The sequence below is a fragment of the Meriones unguiculatus genome, chromosome 1 (assembly GCF_030254825.1).
Source record: "Meriones unguiculatus strain TT.TT164.6M chromosome 1, Bangor_MerUng_6.1, whole genome shotgun sequence".
NCBI lineage: Eukaryota > Metazoa > Chordata > Mammalia > Rodentia > Muridae > Meriones > Meriones unguiculatus.
The window spans coordinates 816,709-835,531 of record NC_083349.1 but is presented as its reverse complement, the minus strand read 5'-3'; the positions used below and the strand labels follow the sequence as shown (position 1 = coordinate 835,531).

The following is an 18,823-nucleotide window of genomic DNA, read 5'->3' as shown; positions in this document are numbered from 1 at the left end:
GGTGGGTGGAAAGGTGGAGAAGGCTGGTGTGGGGTCACTGTGACAGGAAGAAACAGGAGGAAAAGTGTGTTCTGTTTGCACAGTGACTGGGCTTGGGGCTACCCTAGATTGAGATCGGATATGAAAATCTAAAGACAAGTAGTTTATTTTGCACATGACCTGGCCCCTAAAAAGTGGGAAAGAGACAAAGGAGAGGGAAGTTAACAAAAAATGAGTAATTATCAGGAAGACGAAATGGCTCAGTGGGTAAACCCTGTGTCTCACATGGTAAAAAAAAAAAAAAAAAAAAAAAAAAAGAAAAAAAAAAGAAAAAAAAGAAAACCAATTCCTGCAGGCTGTCTTCTGGTCTCCACACATGTGTGCCATGGCACAAATGCACAGTCCACACTAAATGTAATGATAATAGTAAAAAATAGAGTTATTAGTGGGCATGATGGCACATAACTTATAACCCCAACCCTAGGAGGCAGAAGGAAGAAAATTGTAAGTTTGAGGCCAGTCTGATCTATCCAGTAAAACCCATCTCAAAAAACAAAACAAAACAAACAAAAAACCCCACAGTTCTCAGGGTGTTTGTTGTCTCTTGACAATGAGAGCCACCAGTGAGGGAACTCTGGGTATGAGTGCAAAAGGCCCCTGCAGAGCTGTTCTCCTGAGGGTGAGAGAAACAGTGTTTACAGTGCTCTGCTGTCAGTGACGGAGGGTTCTTCTGGAGGAGTGTGTATTTGAGTGTTTTAATTACTTGGTTCTTTTGGCTCAATGTTCTGATGGCCAGAGAGGTCTCTCCAGAAAATAATTGCTGAAGTTGGCAGTGGTGTGGGTGAGATCTGCTATAGATGTTAGGTGAAGGTCCTCTGGGTGGTGGGGGAGGGGCGCCTGCAATTTGTCCAGAGTGAAGGCCAGTGGATATAAGGGTCTGGGGTTCAAGGGCAGACATCTACTGGAGATGGAAATGTAGGTTGCCGTTCTTACAGTTGGGAGGGGATGAGATGGACAAAGGAGAGGTTGTCAGAGGAAGACTCAGAATTTAGCCCCGAAGACCATCAGCATGGAACAGATTGATGGAGAGGAGGAGCCAGCAGGAAGAAAGACAGAACAGTTGAGTGTGATATATAAAAGGGGTTGAGAAAAGGCAGTGTGATGAGGTAATCAGATGACAAGCAGGTGCCCAGCTCTTGGCCAGCGGAGTGAATGTTTGGAAAGATCTCCATCTCTCCCCCCCCAATCAAAGGTCCGAGCTTCTTCGGCCTCATCACCTTGGGATTAACTCACCTGACAGCGAACTACTCCTTGGGAGTTACCTGGGAGCAGGCACTTGCCTGTCGTCCAGATGGTCACACTGGTCGTGCGAGCGACCGTGTGGCTCACCCACTGAGATGCCTAGCGGCGGGGCTGAGTGAGGTGGGAAACACGGGGCACCTGTCTTTTCCTGTGGAAAGGTCTGTTCTTTTTCTTTCTCTTAGACAGGCTTTCTCTGTGTATCCCTGGCTGTCCTGGACCTCACTCTGTAGACCAGGCTAGGCTAGAACACAGAGAATCCTCTACCTCCCGAGTGCTGGGATCAAGGCTGTGTGCCACCACTGCCCAGCTGGAAAAGCGTTTTTCAAACTGTGTTTAGACTAGAGAGATGCCATGCCATTCAGGCCAAATGTAAGCCAAGGATGAAGTGACCCCATTGCGTGGTGTAGGGATGCAGGACCAGTTTAGCCAGATCCCCCATGGATTAGCACCAGGTACCCACAGAACACTCAGATTAGCTCTAGACTGTCTGTGGGAAAGAGGCTGCTGCCGGAGTGCTGCAGAAGGAAGAGAGCAGCTCGCCACGGTTACCTCCCTCCTGACTTCGCAGCTGGGAAGTGATGAGTAGAGTGGTGGTAACGGCTGGTGTCGGTAGCCCTTAACCCAGATTCTGGTGTTGTGATCATTGGAGGGGAATGATGCCCACAGTCCTTCCCAACAGGCCATGGCTGTGGCATCTCGACTGCGGCCAGGGTCACTTAGATACACCTCACCTCTCTCTTGACCTTGTCCCTCAGGGGACGGCTGGCTGTGAATTGGCTGTAGCATCCGCAGCAGGTATCCCTCACTGTCTTATCACATCTAAGGATCTGGCTAGAGGAACAGGGAGTGTTAATTACCATCAACGTGGTCCTTTATGTTATTAACAAGAGACCAGGTTTGACAACACTCAACATCAAAGTAGTCTTCTTGCCGGCTTCCCGAGAGCATGGCCACATCACCTGTGGGTCCTTCAGACCAAGGGTTATTATTTAATATTTACCCTAAACATGTACAATTTTTATTTCCAAATTTCCGAAGGAACTTAGCCATAGTGGTATTCTTGTAGAAGACTCCTTAGCCTGCTGAGCTCTTCCAGCCCATCTTTCTGCCTCAGGTGAATCCTCACACAGCAGCAAGGCAGCTCCTGCTGATGAGTTAGGAAACAGGATCACAATGTTCCTTTTAGTAGTATCTTTTTTGTTTACTGCACGGTGCCTATCATTCCGATCTTAACTAAAACAAACCAGAGATTAAAATAATTTTTAAATGGACAGTTTCTTGTTCAGCCCCTCCCGCCAAGAGTCATCAAGATAGAGGCTCTTGGTTCAGCACTGCCCCCATCTCTGTTTGCCTGGGAGGGAAAGACAGGACTGTGGTTAAAGATGTCAAGGAGAAGTGAGTGGGAGGCAGGAGGGGGTGTTTGGGAGTCCAGAACTTAGGGTACCTGGAGGGATCCCACAAGCAAAGTTAAGATGAGCCATGAGCCTTGAATGCCAGGCAAGAGGAGTGTGGGTGTGGCATGGGCAGGGCTGCAGCAGAAGGGTCAGTGTGCCCCGCCCTGGCCTGATCCGGCCTGGCCGAGGGTGTGGGCAGCCCGCCTCTCCTCTGTAGGCCAGCGGGCAGGCCTCATGTGTGCTGGGGCTCCAGCCCAGGCGGGCTGGCTACATGAGAGGAAAAACATGCGGTTTGGTGGGCTGGACATGGAAAAACAAGCCAATTAGGGGGAAAACAAACAAACCTCAGGCCAGCAGAGGCACACGCACACACGAACACGCACAGGGTCCTGTATGGGATTCAGACACTGTCCCAGCTGACACAGTCGCTTAGGCATCTCAGGAACCCCCACAAGGGGAACTCAGGGTGCCTGGACATCTCAGAGCATGCTGTATACCTAGGTATGACACTGTCACATGTCTAGGAGTTTGCTCAGACAGCTCTGACATATGCTCACCCCAACCTATTTGTGGACATGATGGGAATTCAGGGCATTTTCTTATACCCACGGTTTGAAAAGCACACTCAAAGCCAGGTGTAGTGGCATGCCGTTAGTCCCAGCTCTGGGAAGGCAGAGGCCAGCCTGGTCTGCAAAGTGAATTTTAGGCCAGACAGGGCTACACAATGAGACCCTGTCTCAAGGAAAAAGTCACACTCAGACTTAAGCTCCATCACAAAATACAGTTTGGCTGTCAGCATCATTCACACTAGAAGACACGGACAACCTCTAAGTAACCAGCCTCACCCTGAGCCCACGTAGCCTCCACTTTACAGTGGAGCCACCTTTACAGTCTCAGTGACATAAACACCCTCCCCCCCCCCCCCAGCTCCCAATCCCATACTGTCCCACACTCTCATACTTGGTCTCTCACAGCGGGGCCCCATCTCCGCCCACCCGGCCCCTCAGCTGGGCTCCAGCTGCAGCAAGTCACTCCTTTTCTTCCTTTTCTTTGTTTTTCTTTCCTCCTTTTCCCTCTGAGAAACCTGGTCCCTGTCAGGAAACCCAAGCCCTTCTTTGCTCAGGGCCCGGGGCCAGGCAGGGGTAGCCAGATGACAGACTAAACCCCTGCCTGGTCCCCACCCCACTGTGACCTGCCCATTCAGAGGGGAGACCTGCACCAAGGGAAAGGGGTGGAGATATGTGAGCCCATCCAGGGGAGGGGGCTGTGAGTCCAGTACCATGGCCTGCTCTGCCCTCCTCAGTCCAGGCACAGCAGAGCCGACTCTGCAGCTTCCCTCCCCGCCCCCAAGTGCTCTTCCCCTTTGAAGCTGGAGGGGGGGGAGGCTGCAGGAGCGGGGAGTGGAGGTTTCTCAGCGACCTCGGAATGTCCTTTCCTCCTAGAGCCGCTGCCAACTCTGGCCTGGCCCACAGGCCCCCAGAAGGCACTTCCTGTGTCCTTGGCCACCCCCACCCCACCCCCATGCAGCTCTCCAAACCCATGGGCTGCTAGGGCAGGAGCAGGACAGGCACCCGGGAGGGCAAACGTAAGATGGTCGGACAGACAGTGGTGGGCAGAAAGCAAGGTGGCCCCCATGTGCCCTCTCCTTCAAGCTGGGGCGGGGCTGCCCCACCCACAGTGTGGTTGTTCCACCTGCTCCAGGGACATTCTCCTGGTGCCTTCCTGTCCTCATCTCCCACCTCAGAGCCAGGCTGGTGCCCGGGGCTCCTCTGTGTCTTCACACACACTGTACACTCTAGGTGTGTGCAGGCAGAAGCCTCAGTTCCCTGAAGGTCACCACAGGCACTCCACCGCTGTAGGCATGTTTCCTCACCATCCCTGGCTCTTGGAGCTACCCCCTCCCATTTCCTGTCCACCTGTCAGGCAGGGGCGGGGAGGGGAGGAGCACAGAAGGGAGGTATTGGTGTCCCTGGAGCCCAGACATTCCTCGCCTGGGTCAGAGCGCAGAGGCTGCCTCCTTCCAGGAACTTGAGCCGCCTGTCCTCACGCCTTGCGTAGTGCCTGAAGGTAAATGCTCACCGCAGCAAAAAACAAAGCAAAACCACAGACAACAGAAAGGACTTCCCAAATGTAGTCATGTAGGTGAGTGATTCCAGTTCTGGGTTGCAGTGTGACCTCAAGCAAAACAGTATCCTTCTCTGTGCCTCTTTATTTCAAACTGAAGGCAGCCATTGATCATGTCATGGCCTTCCCTAAGGTGGAAGGAAGACTTAGCAGCTGGGGCCTGGAGCCTGGGAGAGCACACCAGGGGAGCAGCCGCTTTCCTCCAGCGGGCACTTGGTACTCACAAATACTCACATGTGCTCGTGCGTGGATGACATGACCAAGAGCTACGCAGATGCTTTATGTCAGCAGTCACTCGTTCATGTCGGAGACACACGGGTCACATATACTAATGCACACAGATATGTACCCACGTGGATGAGCTCATGACTAGCTGTCACGTCCTGTGAGGCTACCAGGTCCGTTCTCCTATGAGCCAACAGACAGGAAGCCCAGGGTGGGGTGTCTCTTCTTCATAGTGTGCACTCAGGCAGGCAGACAGCTGCCCAGATCCCCTCCATCTCTGTGGCGTTCCTGGGGAAGTGGACACAGTGTGACAGGAGATATGGGTGGAGACAGTTTCCTGAGACATCACCTCGATGCTATGATTGATGAGCTGGGCCCACAGCCCCCTGCTCCCACAGTCCCTGCCTCCATTGAGCAGGTTGGAGGGGGGGCAGCTCCTCCGCGCAGCTTGTTTTTCTTTAATTAAACATCTGGTGCTCTGTGTCCTGGGAAGCCTCAGACCCTCGCTGACAGCCCTCCCCCCACCTTTGGCATCGATGATAGGTTGAGGGGGGAAGGGCTGGGGCTCTGGGGCCCACCTGTCCCCAGAATAGCACGTGGGACCAAGGCTTCAAGAGCCTGACCTTCCCGTCCTCACCCCTAGTGCCGCCGAGGGAGCCCGTGCTCAGCTGCCGCTCCAACACCTACCCCAAGGGCTTCTACTGCACCTGGCACCTGCCCACTCCCACCTACATCCCAAATACCTTCAATGTGACTGTGCTGTGAGTAACTGTGCCCTTGATCCTTCCCAGCCCTGACCTTTGGCTTCCCTGTCTCCTCATTACATTCTGAGTCTACTCCGGCCCAGCCTTAGGCTTGCCAGTCCTCTAGCCTGCCCTTGATATTGTTAACAGTACCTGGGCCTCATTCCTTTCCAGGCATGGCTCCAAAATCATGGTGTGTGAGAAGGACCCAGCCCTCAAGAACCGCTGTCACATCCGCTACATGCACCTGTTCTCCACCATCAAGTACAAGGTCTCCATAAGTGTCAGCAATGCCTTGGGTCGCAACGCCACAGCTATCACCTTTGATGAGTTCACCATCGGTGTGTGATAGTGATGGGGGCGGGGAGTGCCTCACATCCTGGGCGTGTGGAAATGGGTCATGGCTGTACGTGAGCACTGGAGGGGCTGTTGACTTCGTGTGCACCTGTGACCATACAAGTGGATGTCCTTTACCTGCTGGCCAGAGACTTGTCCAGCAGCTCTTTTCATTGTCTCTTTGGCTCAGAGAACATGTAGGGGGGAGGGGGGACAGGCTGGGCCAGACTCCTGTGCAGCTGCAGCCCCCTCCCTCATGCTAATGGCTTCCTTACGGCCTGTGATGAATGAGGTGTCAGAACAGGAGACAGGAGTGGGACAGACACTGCCCTCTCCTTACCTCTTATCCCATCCAGACCCTCTGCCTGCACTTGCCCTACTCCAGACAGGCTCTGCCTGCTCCTACCCCATCCCAGAAGTGTCCCTTCTGTGTCTCTGGGCCTTTCCATCTTCCCCACAAGCCTCACAGCTGGGTCTTCAGTCAGACTATTTCTGTATGAGCTGGGCCCTTAGATTCAGCCATCATCAGATCCCCAGCTCACCACTAACCCACTGAGCATCTTCAAATCCACACTGTTCCAAGAGAGTCCAGACTCAGTTTAGAACTAGGGGGAAACCAAAGCCAAAAGAAAACAGGGAAAGCCGGCAGGGGCGGTGTGTGACGTGGTGTTAGAAGGGTGATCTGGGTGGCATTAGAGGTGGGAGTGATTGTGGTAGGGGCAGCCAATAGGCTTCATTTTTGAGAGGCTGGACACCATGAGGATGGCATTGTGATGGAGGCTGGTTGAAATTTAGGGTGTTGCTACCAAGGGCTGGTGACTGACTGTCGCACAGCCACATCAGAGGTGGTCATCAGATGGTTATTCATGGTGGTTGCCACCGGTGACAGCAGAGAAGGAGGATGGTGGCTGTTGATTGTTGGCAACAGAGATGGCTGATCAGTGGCTGGAGTTGATAGCGTGGGGTTTTTCCTGGAGATTAACACTCTAATGGAGCTATGTCTCTTTAATAGTGAAGCCCGACCCCCCAGAAAATGTGGTGGCCCGGCCGGTGCCGAGCAGCCCTCGTCGGCTGGAAGTGACCTGGCAGACACCCTCAACTTGGCCTGACCCCGAATCCTTCCCGCTCAAGTTCTTTCTGCGCTACCGGCCTCTCATCCTGGACCAATGGCAACATGTGAGTACCTGAGAGTGCAGTACGGCGAGAGAGGAGTCTGTGCCCCAGGTGGTATCAGTACCAATAGGGGCCCAGTGGCAGTCCGAGAGGCTAACCTGGGGGAGAAAGGGATCAGGTGGGCTTGGGAAATGGAAGGAGCTGAGAGAGGCACCCTCATCATAGTTTGTCTTTGAGACTCCCAGGGCAATAGAGAGAAGTGCTGGGAGAGGGGTGACAGGGTGAACAGTGTTTCCCACTCCTAGGCTCTGGCTGTCAGCCCTTCCCAGGCACCTCCAATTACATGAGGTCTGTGCTGGACCCAAAGAACAGTATGGCCCCCTTCCTCAAAGATTTACAGATGAGTCAAGCAATTAGGACCAGATATTGGGATTGAGTTTGATCTGGAGGTAAATCAGATCATAGTGATTATTCAGTTTCCAAAGTAAGACCTAGTTTAAAGGTCAGCTTAAACTAGGTTGTGGATTAGGTGGTGGCCCAGGCTGGGAAGCAAACAGTTTGGACAAGGGTCAGTATAGAGAGAGGCTATGGTCTGGATATTGATCAAGCTGTGATGGAAAGCTCTAGGAGACAGCAGGGCTATGAAGACTTGTGGGTTTTCTCATGTTGAGAGCTCAGGGCCTGTAAGCTGCGAGCACTTTGGGTGGCCCTTGAGCTCTGGACTAGGACTAGCTTTGGAAGTGTTCCATGAGGCAAGCCAGTCTGTCTCCTGGGGGTAAGCTTGAACCCCCACCAGGCTCCAGTACCATCTTCTTATGTCCTTCTCCTGTCTGCCTTTAAAGTCTGTAATTTGATTCCTAGGTGCCTGTCCTGGTTGTAGGCCTGGCCCTCACAAAGGCTACTCACACTCTCACATGTTCCCTGACAGAGTCCGGAGTCCCTCCCGCCTGGCCAGCTGCCCGCGCCTAATGCATTGCTAATAACCAGGGTCTGCTTTCACAAGCCCCCTCCCCCGCTAACGAGCTACAGGCAGCAGCTCTGCGCATTGCAGCGCACACGCCTTGCAGTGGACCTGGCACAGTGCCCACCACACACGGGAACATGCATAGGCACACAGGCTTTCAGCAGGAACCATGCTGCATACATGCTTGGGACCAACGTGCCAAGGAACATACTGTGGGCAGAACTCACCTCTACTCTGACACAATGCGTGTTCTGTGGCACATCGTAGCCTTATTCCATGTCTCACATGCGTTAGAACAGATCTTTTCAACCTGAATTCTGTGTGGAGTATCTTCCCTGTCCTTGATCTTGGAGAGGAACAGGTGTGTGGCTGCAAGAGGAAAAAAATCATTTGGTGTTTCATGAAAAATACAGACCATGAATTACAAAGCAGTAGGGGCCAGGAGGTATGGCAGAGGCTGTCTCAGTGTGGACAGAGGGTAAGGAAAGAACTGGAACCCAGTATGGGTTTATTACGTCAGCTGCTCTGGTCCTAACTCAGCCAGGAGGCTTGAGGGCAGTGCCTGACATTTGCAGCTGACTGAGTATTGGGCTTTAAGGCCAGAGGGCGGCAGTGGCAGCTCCTGTTAACTGAAGGGCCTTTCCCTTAAGGACCAGTGACAACTGACGAGGAGGGTCCAGGCCTAGGATTATCACTGCCCAGAGGTGGTAGCCAAGAAGTGTAGTGTCAGGCATCCACCAGAGGGCTAGCAGCTTGATCTGTCCCCCTTGGCTTTCTCCTTTGTCTTTGGGGAAAGGACATGTGGAGGTCTGTAGGCCAAGAATGAGGGGGAGGTTTGCTAACCAGCCACAGGGGATCTTTATAGACAAGAAGAGACTAGGGACCAGAGTTGGGACTGGGACCCCACCACCATGAGAAGGGGGCTTTTGGTGCCCATCCATCTTTCAGGGCTGGGAGTAGGACTGACTGAGGCAGGGTCTGGGCTCAAGTGTGCTTCAGCATGGCCCTGACTTTTGCCAGGGCCTCCAGCATCGGGACCACAGACTTAGCAGGTATTAGAGGGCCCCTGCTCTTCGTGGTCCTGACAGCACTTGGATGGAAGCTCTCGAGTACACACACATGCATGTGTATAACAGACCAGCAGGTCAGGTGGCCTAGAACTAATTTTTCTGGGGGAGAAGATTGGAATGGGAACCAAAAAGGCCCTAAAGCCAGACATGGCCCAGAACAGCCTTCTCCTTCGCCCCCACCGGCTGCCCCTGTTTACGAGGCGGCTTAATGAGGCAGCGGGTGCCGCTGAGATGAACCAGAGCCCAGCCTGGGCCTGGGAGGGGCGCCGGACAGGCAGGCTGCCCTGGAGAGTGGGGGAAAGACCGGCAGGATGAGGACAGCAAGAGGGGGTGGGGCGGGGTGGTGATGCCGTGCCTCCAGGAGCAGCAGTTCTGACACCCTCTGGGCTGTCCCCAGCCCTTCCTACTTCAAGCAGAGTGGGAGCATGTGGGAGCACGTGGGAGTCCTCTGGGAGAGGCCCTGCTGGGACTGGGTGGCAGGCGCTCCAGCCCTGGGCACACAGGGGCATCTTTGGCTGAAGGCTAGTTGACATTTTCCTCACAGCTCAGCCCTCGTTATAACCCTGAGGTAGTTATTGTCACTAACACTAGTTTGTAGAGAGGGACTCGAAGCCCGTGGAGATAGCTATGCAGCCTGGCCTCCAAGTCAGCAAGAGATGGAGCCAAACTTTCATCTTAGGCATCTTCTCTCCCGCATCAGTGCTTGTGACCTTTTTTCCATGGCTCGCTGACAGGAGGTAGCCTACCATCACACTGCTCCCCATTAGTCTTCCCCTGGCACCTCAGCATCCTAGATAGCAACATGACGGCTCCCGAGCATTCTAGCCTCCTCCAGGCCTGGGGTCCCTTTGTTCTCCTCCCCTGCCCTGTGGCTGGGCCTGCAGGTGGAGCTATCAGATGGCACAGCGCACACCATCACGGATGCCTATGCTGGGAAGGAGTACATCATCCAGGTGGCAGCCAAGGACAACGAGATCGGGACGTGGAGTGACTGGAGTGTAGCCGCTCACGCCACACCCTGGGTGGAGGAGCCACGACATCTCACCACCGAAGCTCAGGTCCCCGGTGAGCCTGCATGCCCCCTGCCCCTTGCCCCTTACTCCCTCCAGCTCTTCCTAGGAGCAGAGCCTCTGCCATTTACCCTCTCAGGCTGACACCCACCCACCCATCTGCCCCAAACCCGTGTCCCCAGTTCTTGTTCTCTAGTTGTCCTTGGTGTGGGTAGGGCAGGGTGCAGTGGTGACCTGTGAGCCGTAGGAAGCACTCATCTGCTCAGGAAGCAGGGACTTAGTGCCTTGTGAGACCCCAGATCTGGGCGGGACCCAGCCCTGGCCCTGCCCTGAGTTTTCCCATACTACCCAGAGACCACGACAAGCACCACCAGCTCACTGGCACCCCCGCCCACCACGAAGATCTGTGACCCTGGGGAGCCAGGCAGCGGCGGAGGACCCTCCATCCCCTTCTTGACCAGTGTTCCCATCACCCTTGCCCTGGCTGCCGCTGCCGCCACAGCCAACAATCTCCTGATCTGGTAGGTGAGTGAGGCTGGGAAGCGATGGGGAGGGGAGCCTCGGAGACCTGCATCGAAGCATTAGCTCTCACTGACCACCCCAACCTGTCTCCCCAGAGCCCGGGCATCCCACGAGGATATGTCAGAGCGCCTGCAGAGGAGCAGGAGGCCGGAGCTGAGCCTGCATACCCCGGTTTCTATTTTGCACATGGGCAGGAGGACCTTTTGCATTCTCTTCAGACACAATTTGTAGAGACCCCGGCAGGCCCGGGCCTGCCGTCCCCTAGCCGCGTCACACCAAGCCGGTCCATCTTTCCATCCAGAGAGGAGGGCCATGCAGCTAACCCACCCACCAAAGACCCCTCTCATCTTTCCCCCTCGGGCTGGACCCTCCAACGCCAGCGACTCCCAGGAGCCCTTGGGGGACCTGAGGGAAGCCCCCACCATCCACAGTTTTCATCTCCTGCCCCAGTCTCCTGTTTGTTCCAGGGTCTCTATTGCCACCATCAGATTATAAGCTCCTGACACTGGGGGGCCCAGCCATCCCCCTCCCCCCGGTGCCCACACTTTCCAGTCTGTCCACCTCCGCCTCTGTTTTGTACGATCCTCCACTGACCCCTTCCTACCCCCAGTATTTAATGTCCTGTCAGTCCCTTCTAGTCTGACTCAATGGTAACTTGCTGTATTTGAATTTTTTATAGATGTATATACAGGGGTGGGAGGAGTAGGGTTCTCATTAAACGTCACCATTTCATGAGACCTTGGAGCAGAACCGCTTTGGGAGGGAACTAAGTCTTCCGAAGCCCCCTGACGTGCAGGCATGGAAGGAGGGAGAGATCCACTTGGGGAGCACGGACCACAGCACTTAGGGGTCGTGCACTCTACTTCTTAAGGACTGGGCTCCCCTAGAGTATGCAGCCAAGGGCAAACTTGTGGGAGAAGGGTCCAAGTGAAGACTGGACCCACATGGCGGTATCTGGTCATTTGTAGAGGCTGCGCTTGTAGGCTCTGGCTGGACCGGCGCTGTTTCTCAGTCGCCCCCGGTGCTGCCTTCTAGGAGAACCCAGCCAGGCCACAGAGGTTCAGAGCCGGCCCAACACGGTGGTAGCCTGAAGGCAGAGGCTCCTGAGAGCATGGATAGGGATTGGATCTGGACCTGAGAACTGGAATTTTCAAGGTTAAGCCTCAGATTTAGATTTTATATTGTACTCAGGTGGAGGGTCTGGGCTCCTGTCCAGCCAGCTGTCCAGGTCCCTAAGCTGGGGTCTAAGTTCTCTCTGACTTCTCCTGACTGCCCAACACCTGTTCAAGGTCCAATTCTAGCCAGGTGTGGTGGCACATTCCTTAAGCTCTTTGCCCAGGAGGCAGAGGCAGGAAGATCTCTGTGAGTTTGAGGCTAGCCTGGTCTACATAGTGAGTTCCAGGACAACCAGGGCTATGTACAAATTTCAAGGTCCACCCTCTCTCACAGAAGCCACATTGCTGAAAACACCCAGGCCTAGAGTCAGACAGACCTCTGATGGATGAGAAGAGGCCAGAGTCCTGTCCTGGGAGCCAGGTTTGGCCTTCCTCTTGTGTGCTTAGAATAAAGGGAGATGTAGCCGAAGTCACACACCAGTGTGTCCACACTCCCCATAGCAGGTTCTGGATGCCACCAAAAATTTCACTGATGTTACAGGACTCCACTCTTGACCTCTTGACCTCAGACCACGCACTCTCCACCAGCCCTGACAGGCCCACATGGGCCCATGCCCCAGGAGGGAGATCGCAGCACTGGTGCATTAGGCTTTCCCAGATAGGAGGCTGCCTGTCCTCAGGCTGGGGGAGAGAGAATGTTCCAGGTAGAGACTTGTGAAGAGAAAAGACCCGACACAGAGCAACTGTGGACTTTCCGATTGTTTGTTTGTTTGTTTGTTTGTTTGTTTGACTGATTTCAAGACAGGGCCTCACTATGCAGCTCTGGCTGCCCTGGAACTCACTATGAAGACCAGGCTGGCCTCAAACTCATAGTGATCCACCTGCCTCTACCTCCCATGGGTCCCATGAATGCCAGGATTAAAGGCGTGTGCCACAATGCCTGCCTAACCTGTGGCTTTTCAGATGATGGGAGCCTGTGGCTCCTCGGGCACAGAAGGAGATTCCCAGAGTAGACACCCGGAGAAGCAGCTCTGCACCTGCACCCACATCCTGAACTGTTGCTTTGGCTTAGGGAACGCCACAGCCTGCATTCTAGGTCCAGCCTGTTTATGGCGAGACCAAGGGGTTACCAACTCTCTTGCCAAGAATATCATATCCTTGCAATGTGTTAAGACCTTGCCCCTTGTCTATCGTTAAGGTGGGTGGGCTGACGTTAGAGGGTGCCTGGCCTATGCCGCCTTTCTGACTTGAGAGCCTTGGTCAGCCCTGACCGAGGGCTGGGCATCGGCAATCTGGCCTCCATTAGCAACATGGGGAAACAATTATACTGGGCCTGGGAAGGAGGGGGCAGAACAAGGAAAGGGGGCCTGCGGAAGCCTCAGAGGCTGATAGAGGGGAGAACTAGGGTATCTCCCTGCCCCCAACTCCAAGGGATCAGCTTTGTCCTAAGTCCTGGTCAATGTCATTGATTCTAGGCGTGATCATCCCTTCTTGCAAGTCCCCTCCCCTTAACCTCATAGAAACGTTCACTTTGAAGGGTCTCAGCTCCTGCAGCTGCTGCCTCCCTTGAGTACAGTCCACAGCCCTTTGCAAGTGTGGTTCTGGGGAGACTGGGATGAGTATAGGCATCTGTTCATAGAGTTAAAACAGAACTCAGAAATGAGAACATTTCTGAGGGGCCAGGGAAGCAAAGGTTTGGGTCCTCAGCCTACACGGCAGCAGCGCAGTGGACCAGCTTTTCAGTCCATTAGTTCAGTATACTTCCCAAGGTGCCCTGGGAACGGTGCCCTCCACGTCTTGATCTGTCAGCAACTTGGACACAGGGCTCTCCTCCCTCTAAACCCCTTTGCCCCTCTACTCTGACCTGATTCTGTCTCCATATTTGTCTCTTTCTGTCCTTGTCTCTGAATAAGTCTTCGTCCTGGTCCCAATCTTTTTTCTTTTTTTTAAGATTTATTTTACTTTATTTGTATGTATATGTGTCTGTGGAGTCAGACCTCCCTGGAACTGGAGTTACAGGCAGTTGTGAGCTGCTTGGCATGGATGCTGGAAAATGAACTCAGGCCCTCTGAAAGAGCAGTACACACTCTTATCTGCTGAGCCATCCCTCCAGCCCTGTGGTCCCAGTCTCTGCATCTCTGCATGTCTCTGTCTCATCTCTGTCTTTTTCTCCCTCTGTCTTTTGTCTTTTTGTCTATCACTTGTTCTTTGACTGCTTCCTTTTCTAAGTATTTCTCTGCCTGTGCTCTCTCACTTGCTCTCTCTCTGCCTTTCTCCTTCTGTTGTATTTCCATCTGTCTGTTTCTTCATCCCTGACTCTGTGTATATGTTTTTTTCTATGAGCACCTCCATCCCTCAGTCCAGTTCAGTCTTGGTCCCTCTTCCCAGACTCAGCCCCTCTTCTGCTTCCCTCTGAGTCCCTGCCCCGCATCCAGACCCCGGCCTGTGGTCTTTGCTCCTCTCTGACCCCAGCCAGGGTCTGTCCTAGATTCTGCTGCCCCCTCTCGGCCGCCTGTCTGCCCTCCATTCCTGTTCTGAGGCTAGTTGGCTATAAACATACAAATCCTGTCTTCATTCCCAGCAGCTAGGCAGGGCAGAGATAACTATCGGGCAAGACTTCTGGAAAGCCCCCAGCCCTGAGCGCTTCCAACAGTAAGGCACCCACTACCTTTGTAGGATGAGATTCAAGATTCATTGTCACTGTGAGAGAAATTCGAGTTTGGCTCCGAATTCCAGTGCTGTGCCCTTTACCTGTGTATCTCTGTGTCCTTAGGCCCAAATGCCCACTATACCCACAGCCAAGAGCTTCTGACCTTTAAAAGGTTCTACCTCTTTGACAATTCAGGGCTAGAGCCCTGTAAGCAGGAAGGATTGGGGTGTGGTCCCTCTACTTCCACCCCTCCTCAGAAGTGAAGAAGGAGGTCTGAGGAGGGGGAGGGCTAACCTGAGGGTGGACAGTGTGAGAGGCCTGGGTAACAGGGCCAGTTTGATGGGTCCTGGCTGAGGAGATTGATCTGAAGACTATGTGTTGAAGGCATAAGATCTCCCAGTTTACCTGGGGCATTCCCAGGGTTAGTACTAAAATATCTCAAATCTTGGAAACCCATCCCAGGCAAAGGGGAACAATCGGCCACTGTATCTGCAACAGCTTTGCTGCACAGACCAGTCTGAGTGGATGGGTTGAGCTCAAGGGTGTCTTAAGGGTCCTAACGTGACACATTACTCTGAGAGCGAGGCTGTTCTAGGCCACAGTCTCCTTTGACTAGGTAAGGCCAAGGAGGTGGGCAGAATGCTCCCAGGCCAGTGGCCTGGGCAGTGGCCACCAGGGGGCAGGGCAGGTTCTCAGGAGACTTGGGCAATGGCCCCACAGAGAAGCCAATCATTTGGGGGCTTGAAATGCTACTGTGGTATTGTATGCAAATTATGGTGATGGTGTGCAGCCACAAAGTGTTAAGTGTTAGGTGACTAGGCATACAGGGCACATCTGTGTGGTATGTTTGTAGCTTGTCTGGTGTGGCCATAGTTGAGGCCTTTGCTGTGGCTGTAGAAAGAACAGGCTTTTTAGGACAGAAATGTATGCAACTGTGACAGCAAAGATGCTTCCCTGGGAGGGGCCAATGATGGAAGAGAAACATGGAAGGAGGCTTTCCAGTATGCACCCTATCCACCAGAGAATCTCTACAGGAGCATGTCCTAGGCAGATGCACAGCACATGCGGTAGGACGGGAGCAGGACAGTCTTTAAAGGAATCACCAGAGTGTTGCCCAGAAGAGAGGAGTTTGGGAAGAGGGGTATAGAGAAACAAGGATAGGATGAGACAAAAGAGAAGTCTTATAGACTCCTTCCACCATAGCCCTACTATGAAAATCAACAAAACCAAAAGAGAACACTGCCAAGCAAAGCAGTTTAGAGGAGTCCCTTAAATAATGACCCCCCCCTACAAGCAACACAAGATTTGAGTGCAGTGACTGATATTCCTCCCTCCCCTGCACAGAAGCAGCACTCAGAAAGGGAGAACTGACCAATGAGAATCCATACTAACAGTGGCCCTGCAGGAGAGAGTGTAGGATAGAGAAGGTGAGGGGACTTGTTAAGTAGAAGCCCCATGTCCCTCTGTGACACCTCAACAGAGACAAGAAGAACATGGCATCCTTGGTATGGAATGCTGTCCCAGGGGCTTAAGCTAAAGCTGTCAGAATGGCAGATGCTCCCCCTTCAACTAGAGAAGCTGTCCTACTAGCCTCCTGGGAGGACAAGCATGTGGGCAAGGCTGGCTGGTAGCCCCAGCCAGGCCATCTTAAGGTGTTAGGGAAGGCCAACAGCAACAGCTGTTTTCTAGGGGATAAAAAAATTGTCTGAGACAAGATGAGAAAGAGCACAGAGGTGTACAATGCAAAGGAAGGGTCTGTTAAGCATGAACCATGGCAGGTAGCAGTAAGGGAAGAAGAAACAGATGGCCTTTGGGCATAAAGACCACAAGCAAACACAGATAGGAAGGAGAGTGAGTGAGTGGGAATGGTGAGGGAAGGAGGGGAGGAAGGGAACCTGAAACAGAACACACACGCACACATACACCAATCTAGAAGAAAATATAACCAAAGGAGTAAAAGCACATTTCCCACAAGTTCTTCCTGTTTTGGGTCGTATTAATAGTGTAAAATTGATAGGACAAAGAACAAGAAGGCAAGGACAAGATGATAAAACAGAATGATGTGAAGAGGGAGACAGAGAACAGAGAGAAATAATAAAGGACAAAACCAGTAATGTACATGCAGCAAATAAGCCAGCAACAGCATGCATGCATGCATGCACAACAGACATGGCTGAAAAGTGATGTGGAGGAAAGGCCTGGGATGTGGAGAGTCAGCTGCTGGGAGAAGATGAGCCAGGAAGCACTACACAGTTAACAGACCAAAACCCACAAGCATAGAGCCACGAGCATCCTAAAAACAAGTGGAGGCTCTGAAAATGTCACAGTGTTAAAATACAGGGGAAAAAAACCCAGTGAAGAGGTGAACATTCATCATGAAGAAGCCACCACAGCCAGGGTGGTTGATATTGGCACATGCTGGCCCCACACTGCTCCAGGGTAGCACTTGACGAAGATGAGTGGCCTCTACCTAGGCCCAGGGTGAACACAACCATCAATGATAGGGCTAATCCTGAATCTGGGGTGCAGTGGGGTTGAGAACTTGTGAGCCAAACCATTCTGGAAAAACAAAATCCTGAAAACCCAGGGCTGGGGATGTGGCTGGGTTGGCAGAGTGTTTGCCCAGCAGGAGTAAGCATCCCCAGCACTGCCTAAACCAGGCCTGTGATACAGCCTGCAATCCCATCGCTCAGGAGGATCAGGAGGGCAAGGTCATCCTCAGCTACAGAGTGAGTTCGAGGCCAGCCTGGGATTCCTAAAACCTTACGGCTTTTGTTTTTCATTTTTAAAGACAAAATCCAGTCAGCCAAGAAATTAATCCGAACCACAGCTGAGGAAGAGACTAGTAAAGGCGGTGGCACTAACACCATTCAGGGTGAGCGTGAACTGTGGAAATTTCAGCTGCAGAACCAAACATAAATATTATACATCTTAATAAAATAAAAACAACATTGACAACATAATCTGGAGAGTAGAGGAAAGTGGGAAGCTTCTTTCACAGTACAGAGCCAATTAATAGTGTATAGAGCCAAAACGTGGTAACAATCCTCCTCCAGCTCCTTAACTGAAAACATTTTTCTAAACTTGAGAGAGGTCTTTTAAGAAGACCTCTTTTTCAGGTGAAATAATTCAACCAGAGTTCATTTATTGCATTTTTACTTGTTTCCTTTCCTGGGTAGGTTCAAGTAAGTTCAAGTTCATCTGGACAATTTTCAGTTGTCCAGATGGCCTGAGAATAGTAATGGTTCTGAATGAAAAGAGGGAAGAGCCCAAGGAGGGGCTTGGAGAAGGTGCTATAACAGTGGGAGCAGAGGTTGGAGTGGTAGGCCCTGAGGATGAAGCAGTAGTCTGTAAGGCAGCCACCAGACTCGGGAAAGCCCAGGATACAGATTATTCTCTCAAAGACCGAAGGTGAGACCAGCCGGATCAACACCTTGGCTTTAGCCCAGTGAGATGGATTTCAGAGCTTCGGCCTCTAGATGGTAAGAGCAGACCGGTGATGGTCAAAGCCACTGAGTTGATACAAACTTGTTACAGCAGCAACAGGAAACTGACACTTTCCCGTGCCTTCCTCTTGGCCCCAGCTGACCTTCTCAGCCTTGTCTTTCATCCAGCCAGCTCTGACAGCTCCCAGCTTCCACTGCACTGTCATGACCGCTGTCGTAGAGATGCTCCAGGGTCTCTCTTCCTTCCCTACATCCACCTGGTTTCCTCTCTTAGGAACCTGTCTTGAACATGATGTGTTTCTGATTTCTAGAAAAATTATTGTCATTAATTCAAAACACAGTCCAAAGTCTGTTTATCTTAAAGTGTGTAATTTTTTTTGAGAGAGAGATTACCAGGTAGCCCTGGCTGGCCTGAAACTTATTACATGGAGCAGGCCAGTCTCAAACTCACAGGGACCCACCTGCACCCTACTTGTTCATTTGGTTTTGGGGGTTTTGGTTTTTTAATTTATTGAGAAAAGGTTTTAGGCTGGCCTCAAACTCACAGAGATCTGCCTGTCTCTGCCTCCTGAGTGCTGGAATTAAAGGTGTGCTCCACCACCACCAGGCTCTGAATGCTGAGATTAAAGGTATGTGTCACCATGCCCAGCCTCTTAGGGCAAACAATAAACTACCTATTTATTTATTATTATCTTTAACTTTTTAGACATGGTCTCATTTGGAAGCTTAGGCTGGCTGGTGTTATCCTCTTCGCCTCTTTGTTTGTTTGTTTGTTGTTTGTTTTGGTTCTGTTTTTTTCAAGACAGGATTTCTCTGTGTAGCTTTGGCTG

At 52.4% G+C, this 18,823-nt stretch overlaps 1 protein-coding gene across 4 annotated transcripts in view; it reads left to right on the top strand.

The window, feature by feature from the left end:
- Positions 1–11,519, top strand: part of Cntfr (ciliary neurotrophic factor receptor) — a 35,666-nt gene extending 24,147 nt beyond the window's left edge. For 3 of the 4 annotated variants that reach the window (XM_060378216.1, XM_021634456.2, XM_060378196.1), the window contains 6 exons: positions 5,668–5,785; positions 5,942–6,108; positions 7,116–7,279; positions 10,135–10,315; positions 10,613–10,785; positions 10,878–11,519. In XM_060378216.1, coding sequence (XP_060234199.1) covers positions 5,668–5,785; positions 5,942–6,108; positions 7,116–7,279; positions 10,135–10,315; positions 10,613–10,785 — 803 coding nt within the window. In that variant the 3' untranslated portion in view covers positions 10,878–11,519. The remainder of the gene's footprint in view (positions 1–5,667; positions 5,786–5,941; positions 6,109–7,115; positions 7,280–10,134; positions 10,316–10,612; positions 10,786–10,877) is intronic. The other variant, XM_060378201.1, reaches the window with a different exon arrangement.
- The last annotated feature ends 7,304 nt before the right edge of the window (positions 11,520–18,823 follow it).